We start from the raw sequence: 20,305 nt of genomic DNA on the forward strand, positions 1-20,305 counted from the left end.
GGCTTGGGGGAGAAAAATTTCTAGTTACGCCACTGGTAGGCGCTGGTGCGCTCCTCCGCTGATTACCTGCAATCAGGGAATGGTGGAGAAGTGAGGGGCGCAGGGAGCCATACACACTACATATTTGGCCATAATCACACAGGTGACATTTCATATACAGTATGTGTGTGCTACATTTATTCTATAGATAAACATTATGTACAAACGTTATAGTAATGACCAATACATCTCTAATCTAGTAATATACAGTAACAATGACAGCTGGGTGCTGAGGCTGCAGCCCTGGTCAGGGACAGGTAGTGTCTGTGATGTCACAATGCAGCCCTGGTCAGTGACAGGTAGTGTCTGTGATGTCACAATCGTGTCATAACCTCATATCCACTTGGATGTTACTCAGAGAGAATAGTTGCTTCCCAGACATCAGTGTGAGAAGTCGCGTCTTTATCAGAGCTGTTAAGCTTTTATTTATAATTATTACTATTAGATTAGAATAGCTATATTAAGTATTTTATATAGAACTATTATTATAAGATCACTGCCCAGTGTCCAGAGTGTTAGGACCGGGCCCAACACCCCTCTTTTAGGATGTACGGCCTCTCGTGGAGGAGGCTGTTTTCGATCTTTTGCTGCCCACCTAGGCTGAACTGCATTATTGCCAAACTGGCCTTTCACCCCCCGGAGCCTACGTACACGCTACGTGAGATTGAGGCAGCCCCAGCACAGGACCTGGCGCAGGATGAGCAGGTGGACCCCACAATCTGTCTACCTCCCGTATGTAATCTGCAGCTATCAGAAGGGGCTAACTGGCCACACTCCCAGCAGAAGCTGGACGCTGTAGAGATGTTCCGCTGTACCACCAAGCGGGGGAATAGCCTGGCCTGTATGTACGTCCGCTGCGTCCCTGGGAGCCGCTACACACTCCTCTGCTCTCACGACTGTGCTGTTGACCTAGGCAAGACGTGCAGACGCTACCTTGCCCTAGGCTCCAAGATCAAGTGCAATATATTCTCCTACGACTACTCCGGCTATGGGGTGAGCAGCGGAAAGCCAAGCGAGAAGAACGCATATGCAGACATCGAGGCAGCTTGGCTCGCCCTGAGGACCCGGTATGTATGATTGGGGTGCATGAGTCTTCCCCAGCCCCCACACAGCCTCTGCCTGACACCCTGCATGTGGTGTATGGGTGTCCTGTATGTATGTGGGGGATATGCTACAGTAAGGGCTACTATTTACTACGTAGGGTGAATGTATATGCTGTGTATTGTGCTCCTATTAGTTTATATACTCCTCTCCCCGCATGAACTGGTTATACAGTATAAATGTAATCGGTGTATTGGGACTTGCTTACATAAAGACAGTGGGTATATATTGCTGGCATTATAGGGTCTTAGCCAAAGGATGTAACTACTGCAGAAGCAGGGGGTGACACTTTCCTCTGCTCTCCTGCCTCATAGGACGCACTGCCATATGTACTGTGCTGTAAGAGTATGTTGCATTATTGGGCTCCCCATTCTATCTAGCAGCATAGAGGGGTTTCCTTCCAATGTGACTGGACGCTCCCCTCCCCTAGCTCCTTAGTGTTCCTAGCTGACTGGAACTAGGTAAATGTGCATAACCTATGTAGTCCTGTTCCACACATACACTGCCTATCACTCATATAAGTTATCCAGTCATTTACCTAGTTCAGATATCCAGCCTTTATATACAAGTTTCCCATAAGGAACCACAATAGAAGTGATGTAATTGGAGTTTGATCATTTTTCTGCTTTATCTCTACAGATATGGAGTCCCGGCGGAAAATATCATCCTGTATGGAGAGAGCATTGGGACAGCACCGGCAGTTGACCTTGCCACGCGCTACAAATGTGCAGCAGTAATACTGCACGGGGCGCTCATGTCAGGTGTGCGGATGGGCTATCCTAACGCCCGGAGGGCCTACTGTTGGGATGCCTTCACCAAGTAAGACATTGCTGTGTTTTTATATTAAGCTGTAGGTTACTTGTGGGGTTTAGTATGTGCTGGGAGCAAGCAGTACCAGGGTCAGCCCACGTACTGGATAACTGAATTGGCCCCTAGGTGCGCGTTGGCAGGCAAACAACAGGGGTATATCTACTAAATGTCCATTTCCATCAATTTTTATCTGTTGGAGATCCATCTGGATGGATGTTGTGTTCTAAAACACACATTTACTAACACATAATCTTTTTATATATTTTTTTCAATGTTAGTAAATGTGTGTTTTATCCCCCGGAATGCAACATCCATTTAGATTGATTTCTCTCAATTTGAAATTAATAAATATCGAACTTTAGTAAATACACCCCCAGCTCTGTTGGCCCAATCAGTTTGTATGTGTATCCCAGTGGGATGTCTTCAGCATTCCAATGGACGGGGTGCCGGCGGTCATGTGACCGACGCCGGAATGCCAACACCACTTGGTACACAGGCACTGGAATACCGACCACTGAAGGTAAGTATAGTGGAGAGCTTTAGTGTTAGGGCCCGCGGTGATTAGAGTTAGGCACTGGGGGGGTTTAGCCCTAGCTGCCAACCCCCCAAGGGTTATCCCTAGCCACCACCCCCAGGGAGTTAGCCCTAGCTGCCACACCCGGGAGGTTAGGGTAGGGATGAGTAAAAACACTTACCCCCTCCACCGATCTTCAATGTCAGAATGCCGGTGACGGTCATGTGACCACCGGTATCCCAACCACTGGGATAGCATACTGAACCCATCCCATCTTATACCGAATGCTAATCCAATTAGAGTACATGAGTCTTTTCTGATTGGAAAACTAACAGGATAATTCCCTACCAGAAACCTTTCTGGGGGGCTATGGCCCTGTGTCTCTTGTCAGTTTTGTAACACCCTGCATCTACTGCTGCCCCTCTTCATCTCGCATGCTCGCATTGGCGAGCAATGCTCTGCCTGTGTGAGCAATTGACCCCGGTGTCTGCGCACTCTCCTCACTACAGCCGCCTCAATGTCTTCTCATACAGGCAGCAAGTTGTCGGTTTGCGGGAGCCGGCGTAGCTGCAGTGGGAGTGTGTACAACATTGAGGCTACTTCTGCAGAACTTAAACACTGGATCCCCAGATAAGTTACCTCTGGCACCGGTTTTACTCCCAATATATCATAGCTGCTTATAAATGGGAAATACGGCACTATTCCTCTTTCATCCTATTTGTATTGTATAACAGAAACAAGTTGAAGTCTTGTGCATGACTTTGGCTTATTAGGTCAATAGATTGCACTGGGCTCATTACTAACAGTAGATTCATTGTCCAACATTGCTCTGCCAAAGTCCTGTATGTGACCTTCTACATGAGCAGCTCTGCATGTTACCTGATGCATTATTTCCATTCTATATGTTTAGTGGCCGTTTTACATGTGTGATAGCTCCATGCTGTTTCTGTTGTATAATCCCTTTGTATCATGTCCTTTGCAGCATCGACAAAATCTCCAAGGTCACCTGCCCGGTACTCATCATCCATGGGACTAAAGATGCGGTTGTGGACTTCTGCCATGGGCTGACAATGTATGAGCGCTGCCCAACTGCTGTAAAGCCTCTCTGGGTGGAAGGAGGAGGGCACACGGATTTACATAAGCACAGGCAATATCTAGTGAGACTCCAGAAATTCATCTCTCAGGAGCTGCCCAATATATGAATCCACCACCGCCCCTGTACAAGTACCATCTAATCCGGGGGACTGAGACCTCTCGATGGCACATTCCACCTAGGTGCATTATAGATCCATCAGATCCATCAGTCAAAGATATCGACCATGGACTGCAGGGAGCTAACATCCAGGATCTGACATATATATAATGCCTAATGCTCTCTTACAATACACCAATCTGAACTAACTCAAGGGTGTCTGTGTTATTTTTCCATAGCGTTGTCTCATTCAGGAACACAAGCTGTAAGCATGGGGGATATAGCTGCGAATATACAATGATAAATAGGCCCCATAGAAGGTTGCCAAATATCACATAATCTCAGGAGGAGAGGTGTGCTGAGCAACATTATCTGTCCAAGCCACAGGATCCCTCACTGTCCATAGCTGTGTTCTGATGTACGGGTGCAGAACCATTGTGCATAGGAACAGACAGCTCCAATAAAAGAATATGAACTACAGTTAGCTACAGTTGCTAAGGAAAATATCTAGACCTGCCATAGAATAACTGACAGAGATACCACTAGGACTAGTATAAATATGCATCTGTATAACTATATTCATCTGCTGTGCTGCATTTATACAAGTGAGATGACGCACCATATTCATCCTACCAAATGTACATAGACTGGAGTAACAGCAGTTACTAAGCCCTGGAGCAGGCCTCCGCACCCCCACATCTGCCCCACCGTTAGTGCGTGATATCACACTGATGTGCATATTTATGTAACTGCTACCTAATAAGAGTTAGATGGAGGGGGCTGGTGCCAGGGTGATATACTGCTGATATATTAGTATCAGTAAGTGCGGTATCTCTCAGTAGAGGTTTGTAATAAGCGGCCGTGAAATAAATGATCTTCTATTGAGGGCAGAAATTATCACCTGCCTGGAGTATATGGAGATTAAATAAATTCAATAAGTAACTGGGGAGACAGACTCCTGATTAATACAGATACTGTATACTACTGTTATAGATCGGGGTGATAGTCCCCTCCCTGTGTCAGACTATCAGAGGAGAGGCTATTACATTTGGATGGGGGGAGGGATTCAGGGGAAATTTGAGAAAAAATTACTTCACAGAAAGGGTATTGGACAAGTGGACTAGCCTCCCATCAGAGGTGGTAGAGGCTAAGACAGTAGAGCAATTTAGATAGATAGATAGATAGATAGATAGATAGATAGATAGATAGATAGATAACTGTAGATATGAAGATAGATACTGTAGATATGAATATAGATAGAAATTGTAGATATGAAGATAGATAGATAGATAGATAGATAGATAGATAGATAGATAGATAGATAGATAGATAGATAGATAGAAACTGTAAATATGAATATAGATAGAAACTGTAAATATGAAGATAGATAGATAGATAGATAGATAGATAGATAGATAGATAGATAGATAGATAGATAGATAGATAGATAATGTAGATATGAAGATAGATAGATAGATAGATAGATAGATAGATAGATAGATAGATAGATAGATAGATAGATAGATAGATAGATAGATAGATAGATAGATACTGTAGATATGAATATAGATAGAAATGGTAGATATGAAGAAAGAAAGATAGATAGATAGATAGATAGATAGATAGATAGATAGATAGATAGAGACTGTAGATATGAAGATGGATAGATAGATAGATAGATAGATAGATAGATAGATAGATAGATAGATAGATAGATAGATAGATACTGTAGATATGAAGATAGTAAGATAGATAGGATACTGTAGATATGAAGATAGATACTGTAGATATGAAGATAGATAGATAGATAGATAGATAGACAGATAGATAGATACTGTAGATATGAAGATAGATAGATAGATAGATAGATAACTGTAGATATGAAGATAGATAATGTAGATATGAATATAGATAGAAACTGTAGATATGAAGATAGATAGATAGATAGATAGATAGATAGATAACTGTAGATATGAAGATAGATACTGTAGATATGAATATAGATAAATACTGTAGATAGATACTGTAGACCGGGCCCTTATAATAATATTATGTATATAAAGGTTGAGTGCTATACATGGAATCTATTGTTAGTAAGCCCTCTAGGATTGTTTTAAAAATTACAGTGGAACGATGTGAATTGCTGTAATATAACTGGTACTGACTCAGTTATGCTATAGCATTATATGGAACGTGTAATCATTATGTGCCATGACTAAGGATGGGTGCGTAATATATGGAAGTAGGCGCCAGTGGCGTAACTACTGCCCCCGCAGCCCTCGCGGTGGCTTGGGGGCGAGGGGCTGCGGGGGCGCCACTGATTTAGCACAGATTGACATGCGGACGAGCGTCCGCATGTCAATCTGCTCCTACTAACCCTCCCTGCCGTGTTGGAGGGACACGGAGGGCACAGCGCGCGCCTCTCCTGTGTCCCTCCTGCATCATCTCCGGCGGCCGCGGGTCTAAAAGAAGAAGTGCCGGTTCGTGAGCCAATCAGAGCTCACGAACGGCACTTCGTTTATTAGACCCGCGGCCGCCGGAGATGATGCAGGAGGGACACAGGAGAGGCGCGCGCTGTGCCCTCCGTGTCCCTCCAACACAAACCAGCGGGGGAGCAGCGGCGGCGGGGGAGGGGGCATATATGGCACTGGGGGGAAATATCTGGCACTGGGGGCATATGTGGCACTGGGGGTTGGGGGAATCTGGCACTGGGAGCATATCTGGCACTGGGGGGGGAATAGCTGGCACTGGGGGCATATGTGGCACTGGGGGGGGGATATCTGGCACTGGGGGCATATGTGGCACTGAGGGGGAATATCTGGCACTGGGGGCATATGTGGCACTGGGGGGGTATATGTGTACCTGGCACATAGGGGGGGGGGGGGCTATATTGTGCACTGGGGTCATGTGAGTACCTGGCACCGTGGGGTAATATCTGGCACTGAGGACATATGTGGCACTGGGAGCACAGCCCTAGCAACAAGCACTACCCCCTAGCAACGGGCATGACACCCAGTGCATGAAACCCCTGGCAACGAGCATGACACCCAGTGCATGAAACCCCTGGCAACGAGCATGACACCCAGTGCATGAAACACCTGGCAACGAGCATGACACCCAGTGCATGAAACACCTGGCAACGAGCATGACACCCAGTGCATGATACCCCTGGCAACGAGAATGACACCCTGAGCATGAAAACCCCTGGCAACGAGCAGGTAATTTAAAAGTAATTAGAAGCCTTACTGTAGGACTTAATGTGTAATGGGCATTACGGTGTGTGGCATAATGTATCACGGACATTGCGGTGTGTGTCATAATGTGTCACAGGCATTACGGTGTGTGGCATACTGTATCACGGGCATTGTGGTATAATGTCTCAGGGTCATTGCAGTGTGGCATAATGTATAACGGGCATTGCGGTGTGTAGCATAGGGTATAACGGGCATTGCGGTATGTGTCAGGCATTACGGTGTGTTGTATACTATATCACGGGCATTGTGGTATGTGGTATAATGTATCAGGGGCATTGCAGTGTGTAGCATAATGTATAACGGGCATTGCGATTCCTGTCATAATGTGTCAGGCATTACGGTGTGTTGTATACTGTATCACGGGCATTGTGGTATGTGGTATAATGTATCAGGGGCATTGCAGTGTGTAGCATAATGTATAACGGGCATTGCGATTCCTGTCATAATGTGTCCGGGGCATTACGGTGTGTGGCATAATGTGTCGGGGGCATTATGGTGTGTGCATATTGTGTCATGTGCATTATTGTGTGTGGCATAATGTCTAAGGGCCATTGCAGTATGTGGCATAATGTATACTGGGCATTACTATAAGGAGGAAAAATTACAAATAATGTAAGGGGCATGAATCAGGATTATTTTTCTTTCCAGTGGTGGCTAACGTCTGGGCGTGCAGGTTGGAAAACTGGGGTATAACGTAGTCTTTTCCTGCAATGCCATGCCCCTTTATGTGAAGCCACGCCCATCCCAACGAAGCCACACACCCTATTTTGCGGCGCGCGACGAAGGCGCGCGCATATTTATAACTTTAATAGTGCCAGTTATGGGGGATGGGGGGGGGGGGGCGCCGAAGAATTTTTTGGCTTGGGGGAGAAAAATTTCTAGTTACGCCACTGGTAGGCGCTGGTGCGCTCCTCCGCTGATTACCTGCAATCAGGGAATGGTGGAGAAGTGAGGGGCGCAGGGAGCCATACACACTACATATTTGGCCATAATCACACAGGTGACATTTCATATACAGTATGTGTGTGCTACATTTATTCTATAGATAAACATTATGTACAAACGTTATAGTAATGACCAATACATCTCTAATCTAGTAATATACAGTAACAATGACAGCTGGGTGCTGAGGCTGCAGCCCTGGTCAGGGACAGGTAGTGTCTGTGATGTCACAATGCAGCCCTGGTCAGGGACAGGTAGTGTCTGTGATGTCACAATCGTGTCATAACCTCATATCCACTTGGATGTTACTCAGAGAGAATAGTTGCTTCCCAGACATCAGTGTGAGAAGTCGCGTCTTTATCAGAGCTGTTAAGCTTTTATTTATAATTATTACTATTAGATTAGAATAGCTATATTAAGTATTTTATATAGAACTATTATTATAAGATCACTGCCCAGTGTCCAGAGTGTTAGGACCGGGCCCAACACCCCTCTTTGAGGATGTACGGCCTCTCGTGGAGGAGGCTGTTTTCGATCTTTTGCTGCCCACCTAGGCTGAACTGCATTATTGCCAAACTGGCCTTTCACCCCCCGGAGCCTACGTACACGCTACGTGAGATTGAGGCAGCCCCAGCACAGGACCTGGCGCAGGATGAGCAGGTGGACCCCACAATCTGTCTACCTCCCGTATGTAATCTGCAGCTATCAGAAGGGGCTAACTGGCCACACTCCCAGCAGAAGCTGGACGCTGTAGAGATGTTCCGCTGTACCACCAAGCGGGGGAATAGCCTGGCCTGTATGTACGTCCGCTGCGTCCCTGGGAGCCGCTACACACTCCTCTACTCTCACGACTGTGCTGTTGACCTAGGCAAGATGTGCAGACGCTACCTTGCCCTAGGCTCCAAGATCAAGTGCAATATATTCTCCTACGACTACTCCGGCTATGGGGTGAGCAGCGGAAAGCCAAGCGAGAAGAACGCATATGCAGACATCGAGGCAGCTTGGCTCGCCCTGAGGACCCGGTATGTATGATTGGGGTGTATGAGTCTTCCCCAGCCCCCACACAGCCTCTGCCTGACACCCTGCATGTGGTGTATGGGTGTCCTGTATGTATGTGGGGGATATGCTACAGTAAGGGCTACTATTTACTACGTAGGGTGAATGTATATGCTGTGTATTGTGCTCCTATTAGTTTATATACTCCTCTCCCCGCATGAACTGGTTATACAGTATAAATGTAATTGGTGTATTGGGACTTGCTTACATAAAGACAGTGGGTATATATCGCTGGCATTATAGGGTCTTAGCCAAAGGATGTAACTACTGCAGAAGCAGGGGGTGACACTTTCCTCTGCTCTCCTGCCTCATAGGACGCACTGCCATATGTACTGTGCTGTAAGAGTATGTTGCATTATTGGGCTCCCCATTCTATCTAGCAGCATAGAGGGGTTTCCTTCCAATGTGACTGGACGCTCCCCTCCCCTAGCTCCTTAGTGTTCCTAGCTGACTGGAACTAGGTAAATGTGCATAACCTATGTAGTCCTGTTCCACACATACACTGCCTATCACTCATATAAGTTATCCAGTCATTTACCTAGTTCAGATATCCAGCCTTTATATACAAGTTTCCCATAAGGAACCACAATAGAAGTGATGTAATTGGAGTTTGATCATTTTTCTGCTTTATCTCTACAGATATGGAGTCCAGGCGGAAAATATCATCCTGTATGGAGAGAGCATTGGGACAGCACCGGCAGTTGACCTTGCCACGCGCTACAAATGTGCAGCAGTAATACTGCACGGGGCGCTCATGTCAGGTGTGCGGATGGGCTATCCTAACGCCCGGAGGGCCTACTGTTGGGATGCCTTCACCAAGTAAGACATTGCTGTGTTTTTATATTAAGCTGTAGGTTACTTGTGGGGTTTAGTATGTGCTGGGAGCAAGCAGTACCAGGGTCAGCCCACGTACTGGATAACTGAATTGGGCCCTAGGTGCGCGTTGGCAGGCAAACAACAGGGGTATATCTACTAAATGTCCATTTCCATCAATTTTTATCTGTTGGAGATCCATCTGGATGGATGTTGTGTTCTAAAACACACATTTACTAACACATAATCTTTTTATATATTTTTTTCAATGTTAGTAAATGTGTGTTTTATCCCCCGGAATGCAACATCCATTTAGATTGATTTCTCTCAATTTGAAATTAATAAATATCGAACTTTAGTAAATACACCCCCAGCTCTGTTGGCCCAATCAGTTTGTATGTGTATCCCAGTGGGATGTCTTCAGCATTCCAATGGACGGGGTGCCGGCGGTCATGTGACCGACGCCGGAATGCCAACACCACTTGGTACACAGGCACTGGAATACCGACCACTGAAGGTAAGTATAGTGGAGAGCTTTAGTGTTAGGGCCCGCGGTGATTAGAGTTAGGCACTGGGGGGGTTTAGCCCTAGCTGCCAACCCCCCAAGGGTTATCCCTAGCCACCACCCCCAGGGAGTTAGCCCTAGCTGCCACACCCGGGAGGTTAGGTTAGGGATGAGTAAAAACACTTACCCCCTCCACCGATCTTCAATGTCAGAATGCCGGTGACGGTCATGTGACCACCGGTATCCCAACCACTGGGATAGCATACTGAACCCATCCCATCTTATACCAAATGCTAATCCAATTAGAGTACATGAGTCTTTTCTGATTGGAAAACTAACAGGATAATTCCCTACCAGAAACCTTTCTGGGGGGCTATGGCCCTGTGTCTCTTGTCAGTTTTGTAACACCCTGCATCTACTGCTGCCCCTCTTCATCTCGCATGCTCGCATTGGCGAGCAATGCTCTGCCTGTGTGAGCAATTGACCCCGGTGTCTGCGCACTCTCCTCACTACAGCCGCCTCAATGTCTTCTCATACAGGCAGCAAGTTGTCGGTTTGCGGGAGCCGGCGTAGCTGCAGTGGGAGTGTGTACAACATTGAGGCTACTTCTGCAGAACTTAAACACTGGATCCCCAGATAAGTTACCTCTGGCACCGGTTTTACTCCCAATATATCATAGCTGCTTATAAATGGGAAATACGGCACTATTCCTCTTTCATCCTATTTGTATTGTATAACAGAAACAAGTTGAAGTCTTGTGCATGACTTTGGCTTATTAGGTCAATAGATTGCACTGGGCTCATTACCAACAGTAGATTCATTGTCCAACATTGCTCTGCCAAAGTCCTGTATGTGACCTTCTACATGAGCAGCTCTGCATGTTACCTGATGCATTATTTCCATTCTATATGTTTAGTGGCCGTTTTACATGTGTGATAGCTCCATGCTGTTTCTGTTGTATAATCCCTTTGTATCATGTCCTTTGCAGCATCGACAAAATCTCCAAGGTCACCTGCCCGGTACTCATCATCCATGGGACTAAAGATGCGGTTGTGGACTTCTGCCATGGGCTGACAATGTATGAGCGCTGCCCAACTGCTGTAAAGCCTCTCTGGGTGGAAGGAGGAGGGCACACGGATTTACATAAGCACAGGCAATATCTAGTGAGACTCCAGAAATTCATCTCTCAGGAGCTGCCCAATATATGAATCCACCACCGCCCCTGTACAAGTACCATCTAATCCGGGGGACTGAGACCTCTCGATGGCACATTCCACCTAGGTGCATTATAGATCCATCAGATCCATCAGTCAAAGATATCGACCATGGACTGCAGGGAGCTAACATCCAGGATCTGACATATATATAATGCCTAATGCTCTCTTACAATACACCAATCTGAACTAACTCAAGGGTGTCTGTGTTATTTTTCCATAGCGTTGTCTCATTCAGGAACACAAGCTGTAAGCATGGGGGATATAGCTGCGAATATACAATGATAAATAGGCCCCATAGAAGGTTGCCAAATATCACATAATCTCAGGAGGAGAGGTGTGCTGAGCAACATTATCTGTCCAAGCCACAGGATCCCTCACTGTCCATAGCTGTGTTCTGATGTACGGGTGCAGAACCATTGTGCATAGGAACAGACAGCTCCAATAAAAGAATATGAACTACAGTTAGCTACAGTTGCTAAGGAAAATATCTAGACCTGCCATAGAATAACTGACAGAGATACCACTAGGACTAGTATAAATATGCATCTGTATAACTATATTCATCTGCTGTGCTGCATTTATACAAGTGAGATGACGCACCATATTCATCCTACCAAATGTACATAGACTGGAGTAACAGCAGTTACTAAGCCCTGGAGCAGGCCTCCGCACCCCCACATCTGCCCCACCGTTAGTGCGTGATATCACACTGATGTGCATATTTATGTAACTGCTACCTAATAAGAGTTAGATGGAGGGGGCTGGTGCCAGGGTGATATACTGCTGATATATTAGTATCAGTAAGTGCGGTATCTCTCAGTAGAGGTTTGTAATAAGCGGCCGTGAAATAAATGATCTTCTATTGAGGGCAGAAATTATCACCTGCCTGGAGTATATGGAGATTAAATAAATTCAATAAGTAACTGGGGAGACAGACTCCTGATTAATACAGATACTGTATACTACTGTTATAGATCGGGGTGATAGTCCCCTCCCTGTGTCAGACTATCAGAGGAGAGGCTATTACATTTGGATGGGGGGAGGGATTCAGGGGAAATTTGAGAAAAAATTACTTCACAGAAAGGGTATTGGACAAGTGGACTAGCCTCCCATCAGAGGTGGTAGAGGCTAAGACAGTAGAGCAATTTAGATAGATAGATAGATAGATAGATAGATAGATAGATAGATAGATAGATAGATAGATAGATAGATAACTGTAGATATGAAGATAGATACTGTAGATATGAATATAGATAGAAATTGTAGATATGAAGATAGATAGATAGATAGATAGATAGATAGATAGATAGATAGATAGATAGAAACTGTAAATATGAATATAGATAGAAACTGTAAATATGAAGATAGATAGATAGATAGATAGATAGATAGATAGATAGATAGATAGATAGATAGATAGATAGATAGATAATGTAGATATGAAGATAGATAGATAGATAGATAGATAGATAGATAGATAGATAGATAGATAGATAGATACACAGATACTGTAGATATGAATATAGATAGAAATGGTAGATATGAAGAAAGATAGATAGATAGATAGAGACTGTAGATATGAAGATAGATAGATAGATAGATAGATAGATAGATAGATAGATAGATAGATAGATAGATAGATAGATAGATAGATACTGTAGATATGAAGATAGTAAGATAGATAGGATACTGTAGATATGAAGATAGATGCTGTAGATATGAAGATAGATAGATAGATAGATAGATAGATAGATAGATAGATAGATAGATAGATAGATACTGTAGATATGAAGATAGATAGATAGATAGATAGATAACTGTAGATATGAAGATAGATAATGTAGATATGAATATAGATAGAAACTGTAGATATGAAGATAGATAGATAGATAGATAGATAGATAGATAGATAGATAGATAGATAGATAGATAACTGTAGATATGAAGATAGATACTGTAGATATGAAGATAGATAAATACTGTAGATAGATACTGTAGACCGGGCCCTTATAATAATATTATGTATATAAAGGTTGAGTGCTATACATGGAATCTATTGTTAATAAGCCCTCTAGGATTGTTTTAAAAATTACAGTGGAACGATGTGAATTGCTGTAATATAACTGGTACTGACTCAGTTATGCTATAGCGTTATATGGAACGTGTAATCATTATGCAGCCCTCGCGGTGGCTTGGGGGCGAGGGGCTGCGGGGGCGCCACTGATTTAGCACAGATTGACATGCGGACGAGCGTCCGCATGTCAATCTGCTCCTACTAACCCTCCCTGCCGTGTTGGAGGGACACGGAGGGCACAGCGCGCGCCTCTCCTGTGTCCCTCCTGCATCATCTCCGGCGGCCGCGGGTCTAAAAGAAGAAGTGCCGGTTCGTGAGCCAATCAGAGCTCACGAACGGCACTTCGTTTATTAGACCCGCGGCCGCCGGAGATGATGCAGGAGGGACACAGGAGAGGCGCGCGCTGTGCCCTCCGTGTCCCTCCAACACAAACCAGCGGGGGAGCAGCGGCGGCGGGGGAGGGGGCATATATGGCACTGGGGGGAAATATCTGGCACTGGGGGCATATGTGGCACTGGGGGTTGGGGGAATCTGGCACTGGGAGCATATCTGGCACTGGGGGGGAATAGCTGGCACTGGGGGCATATGTGGCACTGGGGGGGGGATATCTGGCACTGGGGGCATATGTGGCACTGAGGGGGAATATCTGGCACTGGGGGCATATGTGGCACTGGGGGGGTATATGTGTACCTGGCACATAGGGGGGGGGGCTATATTGTGCACTGGGGTCATGTGAGTACCTGGCACCGTGGGGTAATATCTGGCACTGGGGACATATGTGGCACTGGGAGCACAGCCCTAGCAACAAGCACTACCCCCTAGCAACGAGCATGACACCCAGTGCATGAAACCCCTGGCAACGAGCATGACACCCAGTGCATGAAACCCCTGGCAACGAGCATGACACCCAGTGCATGAAACACCTGGCAACGAGCATGACACCCAGTGCATGAAACACCTGGCAACGAGCATGACACCCAGTGCATGATACCCCTGGCAACGAGAATGACACCCTGAGCATGAAAACCCCTGGCAACGAGCAGGTAATTTAAAAGTAATTAGAAGCCTTACTGTAGGACTTAATGTGTAATGGGCATTACGGTGTGTGGCATAATGTATCACGGACATTGCGGTGTGTGTCATAATGTGTCACAGGCATTACGGTGTGTGGCATACTGTATCACGGGCATTGTGGTATAATGTCTCAGGGTCATTGCAGTGTGGCATAATGTATAACGGGCATTGCGGTGTGTAGCATAGGGTATAACGGGCATTGCGGTATGTGTCAGGCATTACGGTGTGTTGTATACTATATCACGGGCATTGTGGTATGTGGTATAATGTATCAGGGGCATTGCAGTGTGTAGCATAATGTATAACGGGCATTGCGATTCCTGTCATAATGTGTCAGGCATTACGGTGTGTTGTATACTATATCACGGGCATTGTGGTATGTGGTATAATGTATCAGGGGCATTGCAGTGTGTAGCATAATGTATAACGGGCATTGCGATTCCTGTCATAATGTGTCCGGGGCATTACGGTGTGTGGCATAATGTGTCGGGGGCATTATGGTGTGTGCATATTGTGTCATGTGCATTATTGTGTGTGGCATAATGTCTAAGGGCCATTGCAGTATGTGGCATAATGTATACTGGGCATTACTATAAGGAGGAAAAATGACAAATAATGTAAGGGGCATGAATCAGGATTATTTTTCTTTCCAGTGGTGGCTAACGTCTGGGCGTGCAGGTTGGAAAACTGGGGTATAACGTAGTCTTTTCCTGCAATGCCATGCCCCTTTATGTGAAGCCACGCCCATCCCAACGAAGCCACACACCCTATTTTGCGGCGCGCGACGAAGGCGCGCGCATATTTATAACTTTAATAGTGCCAGTTATGGGGGATGGGGGGGGGGGGGCGCCGAAGAATTTTTTGGCTTGGGGGAGAAAAATTTCTAGTAACGCCACTGGTAGGCGCTGGTGCGCTCCTCCGCTGATTACCTGCAATCAGGGAATGGTGGAGAAGTGAGGGGCGCAGGGAGCCATACACACTACATATTTGGCCATAATCGCACAGGTGACATTTCATATACAGTATGTGTGTGCTACATTTATTCTATAGATAAACATTATGTACAAACGTTATAGTAATGACCAATACATCTCTAATCTAGTAATATACAGTAACAATGACAGCTGGGTGCTGAGGCTGCAGCCCTGGTCAGGGACAGGTAGTGTCTGTGATGTCACAATGCAGCCCTGGTCAGTGACAGGTAGTGTCTGTGATGTCACAATCGTGTCATAACCTCATATCCACTTGGATGTTACTCAGAGAGAATAGTTTCTTCCCAGACATCAGTGTGAGAAGTCGCGTCTTTATCAGAGCTGTTAAGCTTTTATTTATAATTATTACTATTAGATTAGAATAGCTATATTAAGTATTTTATATAGAACTATTATTATAAGATCACTGCCCAGTGTCCAGAGTGTTAGGACCGGGCCCAACACCCCTCTTTGAGGATGTACGGCCTCTCGTGGAGGAGGCTGCTTTCGATCTTTTGCTGCCCACCTAGGCTGAACTGCATTATTGCCAAACTGGCCTTTCACCCCCCGGAGCCTACGTACACGCTACGTGAGATTGAGGCAGCCCCAGCACAGGACCTGGCGCAGGATGAGCAGGTGGACCCCACAATCTGTCTACCTCCCGTATGTAATCTGCAGCTATCAGAAGGGGCTAACTGGCCACACTCCCAGCAGAAGCTGGACGCTGTAGAGATGTTCCGCTGTACCACCAAGCGGGGGAATAGCCTGGCCTGTATGTACGTCCGCTGCGTCCCTGGGAGCCGCTACACACTCCTCTACTCTCACGACTGTGCTGTTGACCTAGGCAAGATGTGCAGACGCTACCTTGCCCTAGGCTCCAAGATCAAGTGCAATATATTCTCCTACGACTACTCCGGCTATGGGGTGAGCAGCGGAAAGCCAAGCGAGAAGAACGCATATGCAGACATCGAGGCAGCTTGGCTCGCCCTGAGGACCCGGTATGTATGATTGGGGTGTATGAGTCTTCCCCAGCCCCCACACAGCCTCTGCCTGACACCCTGCATGTGGTGTATGGGTGTCCTGTATGTATGTGGGGGATATGCTACAGTAAGGGCTACTATTTACTACGTAGGGTGAATGTATATGCTGTGTATTGTGCTCCTATTAGTTTATATACTCCTCTCCCCGCATGAACTGGTTATACAGTATAAATGTAATCGGTGTATTGGGACTTGCTTACATAAAGACAGTGGGTATATATTTCTGGCATTATAGGGTCTTAGCCAAAGGATGTAACTACTGCAGAAGCAGGGGGTGACACTTTCCTCTGCTCTCCTGCCTCATAGGACGCACTGCCATATGTACTGTGCTGTAAGAGTATGTTGCATTATTGGGCTCCCCATTCTATCTAGCAGCATAGAGGGGTTTCCTTCCAATGTGACTGGACGCTCCCCTCCCCTAGCTCCTTAGTGTTCCTAGCTGACTGGAACTAGGTAAATGTGCATAACCTATGTAGTCCTGTTCCACACATACACTGCCTATCACTCATATAAGTTATCCAGTCATTTACCTACTTCAGATATCCAGCCTTTATATACAAGTTTCCCATAAGGAACCACAATAGAAGTGATGTAATTGGAGTTTGATCATTTTTCTGCTTTATCTCTACAGATATGGAGTCCCGACGGAAAATATCATCCTGTATGGAGAGAGCATTGGGACAGCACCGGCAGTTGACCTTGCCACGCGCTACAAATGTGCAGCAGTAATACTGCACGGGGCGCTCATGTCAGGTGTGCGGATGGGCTATCCTAACGCCCGGAGGGCCTACTGTTGGGATGCCTTCACCAAGTAAGACATTGCTGTGTTTTTATATTAAGCTGTAGGTTACTTGTGGGGTTTAGTATGTGCTGGGAGCAAGCAGTACCAGGGTCAGCCCACGTACTGGATAACTGAATTGGCCCCTAGGTGCGCGTTGGCAGGCAAACAACAGGGGTATATCTACTAAATGTCCATTTCCATCAATTTTTATCTGTTGGAGATCCATCTGGATGGATGTTGTGTTCTAAAACACACATTTACTAACACATAATCTTTTTATATATTTTTTTCAATGTTAGTAAATGTGTGTTTTATCCCCCGGAATGCAACATCCATTTAGATTGATTTCTCTCAATTTGAAATTAATAAATATCGAACTTTAGTAAATACACCCCCAGCTCTGTTGGCCCAATCAGTTTGTATGTGTATCCCAGTAGGATGTCTTCAGCATTCCAATGGACGGGGTGCCGGCGGTCATGTGACCGACGCCGGAATGCCAACACCACTTGGTACACAGGCACTGGAATACCGACCACTGAAGGTAAGTATAGTGGAGAGCTTTAGTGTTAGGGCCCGCGGTGATTAGAGTTAGGCACTGGGGGGGTTTAGCCCTAGCTGCCAACCCCCCAAGGGTTATCCCTAGCCACCACCCCCAGGGAGTTAGCCCTAGCTGCCACACCCGGGAGGTTAGGGTAGGGATGAGTAAAAACACTTACCCCCTCCACCGATCTTCAATGTCAGAATGCCGGTGACGGTCATGTGACCACCGGTATCCCAACCACTGGGATAGCATACTGAACCCATCCCATCTTATACCGAATGCTAATCCAATTAGAGTACATGAGTCTTTTCTGATTGGAAAACTAACAGGATAATTCCCTACCAGAAACCTTTCTGGGGGGCTATGGCCCTGTGTCTCTTGTCAGTTTTGTAACACCCTGCATCTACTGCTGCCCCTCTTCATCTCGCATGCTCGCATTGGCGAGCAATGCTCTGCCTGTGTGAGCAATTGACCCCGGTGTCTGCGCACTCTCCTCACTACAGCCGCCTCAATGTCTTCTCATACAGGCAGCAAGTTGTCGGTTTGCGGGAGCCGGCGTAGCTGCAGTGGAAGTGTGTACAACATTGAGGCTACTTCTGCAGAACTTAAACACTGGATCCCCAGATAAGTTACCTCTGGCACCGGTTTTACTCCCAATATATCATAGCTGCTTATAAATGGGAAATACGGCACTATTCCTCTTTCATCCTATTTGTATTGTATAACAGAAACAAGTTGAAGTCTTGTGCATGACTTTGGCTTATTAGGTCAATAGATTGCACTGGGCTCATTACCAACAGTAGATTCATTGTCCAACATTGCTCTGCCAAAGTCCTGTATGTGACCTTCTACATGAGCAGCTCTGCATGTTACCTGATGCATTATTTCCATTCTATATGTTTAGTGGCCGTTTTACATGTGTGATAGCTCCATGCTGTTTCTGTTGTATAATCCCTTTGTATCATGTCCTTTGCAGCATCGACAAAATCTCCAAGGTCACCTGCCCGGTACTCATCATCCATGGGACTAAAGATGCGGTTGTGGACTTCTGCCATGGGCTGACAATGTATGAGCGCTGCCCAACTGCTGTAAAGCCTCTCTGGGTGGAAGGAGGAGGGCACACGGATTTACATAAGCACAGGCAATATCTAGTGAGACTCCAGAAATTCATCTCTCAGGAGCTGCCCAATATATGAATCCACCACCGCCCCTGTACAAGTACCATCTAATCCGGGGGACTGAGACCTCTCGATGGCACATTCCACCTAGGTGCATTATAGATCCATCAGATCCATCAGTCAAAGATATCGACCATGGACTGCAGGGAGCTAACATCCAGGATCTGACATATATATAATGCCTAATGCTCTCTTACAATACACCAATCTGAACTAACTCAAGGGTGTCTGTGTTATTTTTCCATAGCGTTGTCTCATTCAGGAACACAAGCTGTAAGCATGGGGGATATAGCTGCGAATATACAATGATAAATAGGCCCCATAGAAGGTTGCCAAATATCACATAATCTCAGGAGGAGAGGTGTGCTGAGCAACATTATCTGTCCAAGCCACAGGATCCCTCACTGTCCATAGCTGTGTTCTGATGTACGAGTGCAGAACCATTGTGCATAGGAACAGACAGCTCCAATAAAAGAATATGAACTACAGTTAGCTACAGTTGCTAAGGAAAATATCTAGACCTGCCATAGAATAACTGACAGAGATACCACTAGGACTAGTATAAATATGCATCTGTATAACTATATTCATCTGCTGTGCTGCATTTATACAAGTGAGATGACGCACCATATTCATCCTACCAAATGTACATAGACTGGAGTAACAGCAGTTACTAAGCCCTGGAGCAGGCCTCCGCACCCCCACATCTGCCCCACCGTTAGTGCGTAATATCACACTGATGTGCATATTTATGTAACTGCTACCTAATAAGAGTTAGATGGAGGGGGCTGGTGCCAGGGTGATATACTGCTGATATATTAGTATCAGTAAGTGCGGTATCTCTCAGTAGAGGTTTGTAATAAGCGGCCGTGAAATAAATGATCTTCTATTGAGGGCAGAAATTATCACCTGCCTGGAGTATATGGAGATTAAATAAATTCAATAAGTAACTGGGGAGACAGACTCCTGATTAATACAGATACTGTATACTACTGTTATAGATCGGGGTGATAGTCCCCTCCCTGTGTCAGACTATCAGAGGAGAGGCTATTACATTTGGATGGGGGGAGGGATTCAGGGGAAATTTGAGAAAAAATTACTTCACAGAAAGGGTATTGGACAAGTGGACTAGCCTCCCATCAGAGGTGGTAGAGGCTAAGACAGTAGAGCAATTTAGATAGATAGATAGATAGATAGATAGAT

The 20,305-nt window shown here is 45.7% G+C and overlaps 3 protein-coding genes across 3 annotated transcripts; all 3 read left to right on the forward strand.

The window, feature by feature from the left end:
* The first annotated feature begins 585 nt into the window (after positions 1–585).
* Positions 586–3,666, forward strand: LOC135004341 (alpha/beta hydrolase domain-containing protein 17C-like). Its single transcript, XM_063951801.1, has 3 exons — positions 586–1,106; positions 1,780–1,959; positions 3,447–3,666. The coding sequence occupies exons 1-3, from the start codon at positions 586–588 to the stop codon at positions 3,664–3,666; spliced, it is 921 nt and encodes a 306-aa protein (XP_063807871.1).
* Positions 3,667–8,353: 4,687 nt separating this feature from the next.
* On the forward strand, positions 8,354–11,434 carry LOC135004347 (alpha/beta hydrolase domain-containing protein 17C-like). Its single transcript, XM_063951808.1, has 3 exons — positions 8,354–8,874; positions 9,548–9,727; positions 11,215–11,434. The coding sequence occupies exons 1-3, from the start codon at positions 8,354–8,356 to the stop codon at positions 11,432–11,434; spliced, it is 921 nt and encodes a 306-aa protein (XP_063807878.1).
* Positions 11,435–16,039: 4,605 nt separating this feature from the next.
* On the forward strand, positions 16,040–19,120 carry LOC135004350 (alpha/beta hydrolase domain-containing protein 17C-like). Its single transcript, XM_063951810.1, has 3 exons — positions 16,040–16,560; positions 17,234–17,413; positions 18,901–19,120. The coding sequence occupies exons 1-3, from the start codon at positions 16,040–16,042 to the stop codon at positions 19,118–19,120; spliced, it is 921 nt and encodes a 306-aa protein (XP_063807880.1).
* The last annotated feature ends 1,185 nt before the right edge of the window (positions 19,121–20,305 follow it).

The sequence above is a fragment of the Pseudophryne corroboree genome, unplaced genomic scaffold, assembly GCF_028390025.1.
Source record: "Pseudophryne corroboree isolate aPseCor3 unplaced genomic scaffold, aPseCor3.hap2 scaffold_1920, whole genome shotgun sequence".
Classification (NCBI taxonomy): domain Eukaryota; kingdom Metazoa; phylum Chordata; class Amphibia; order Anura; family Myobatrachidae; genus Pseudophryne; species Pseudophryne corroboree.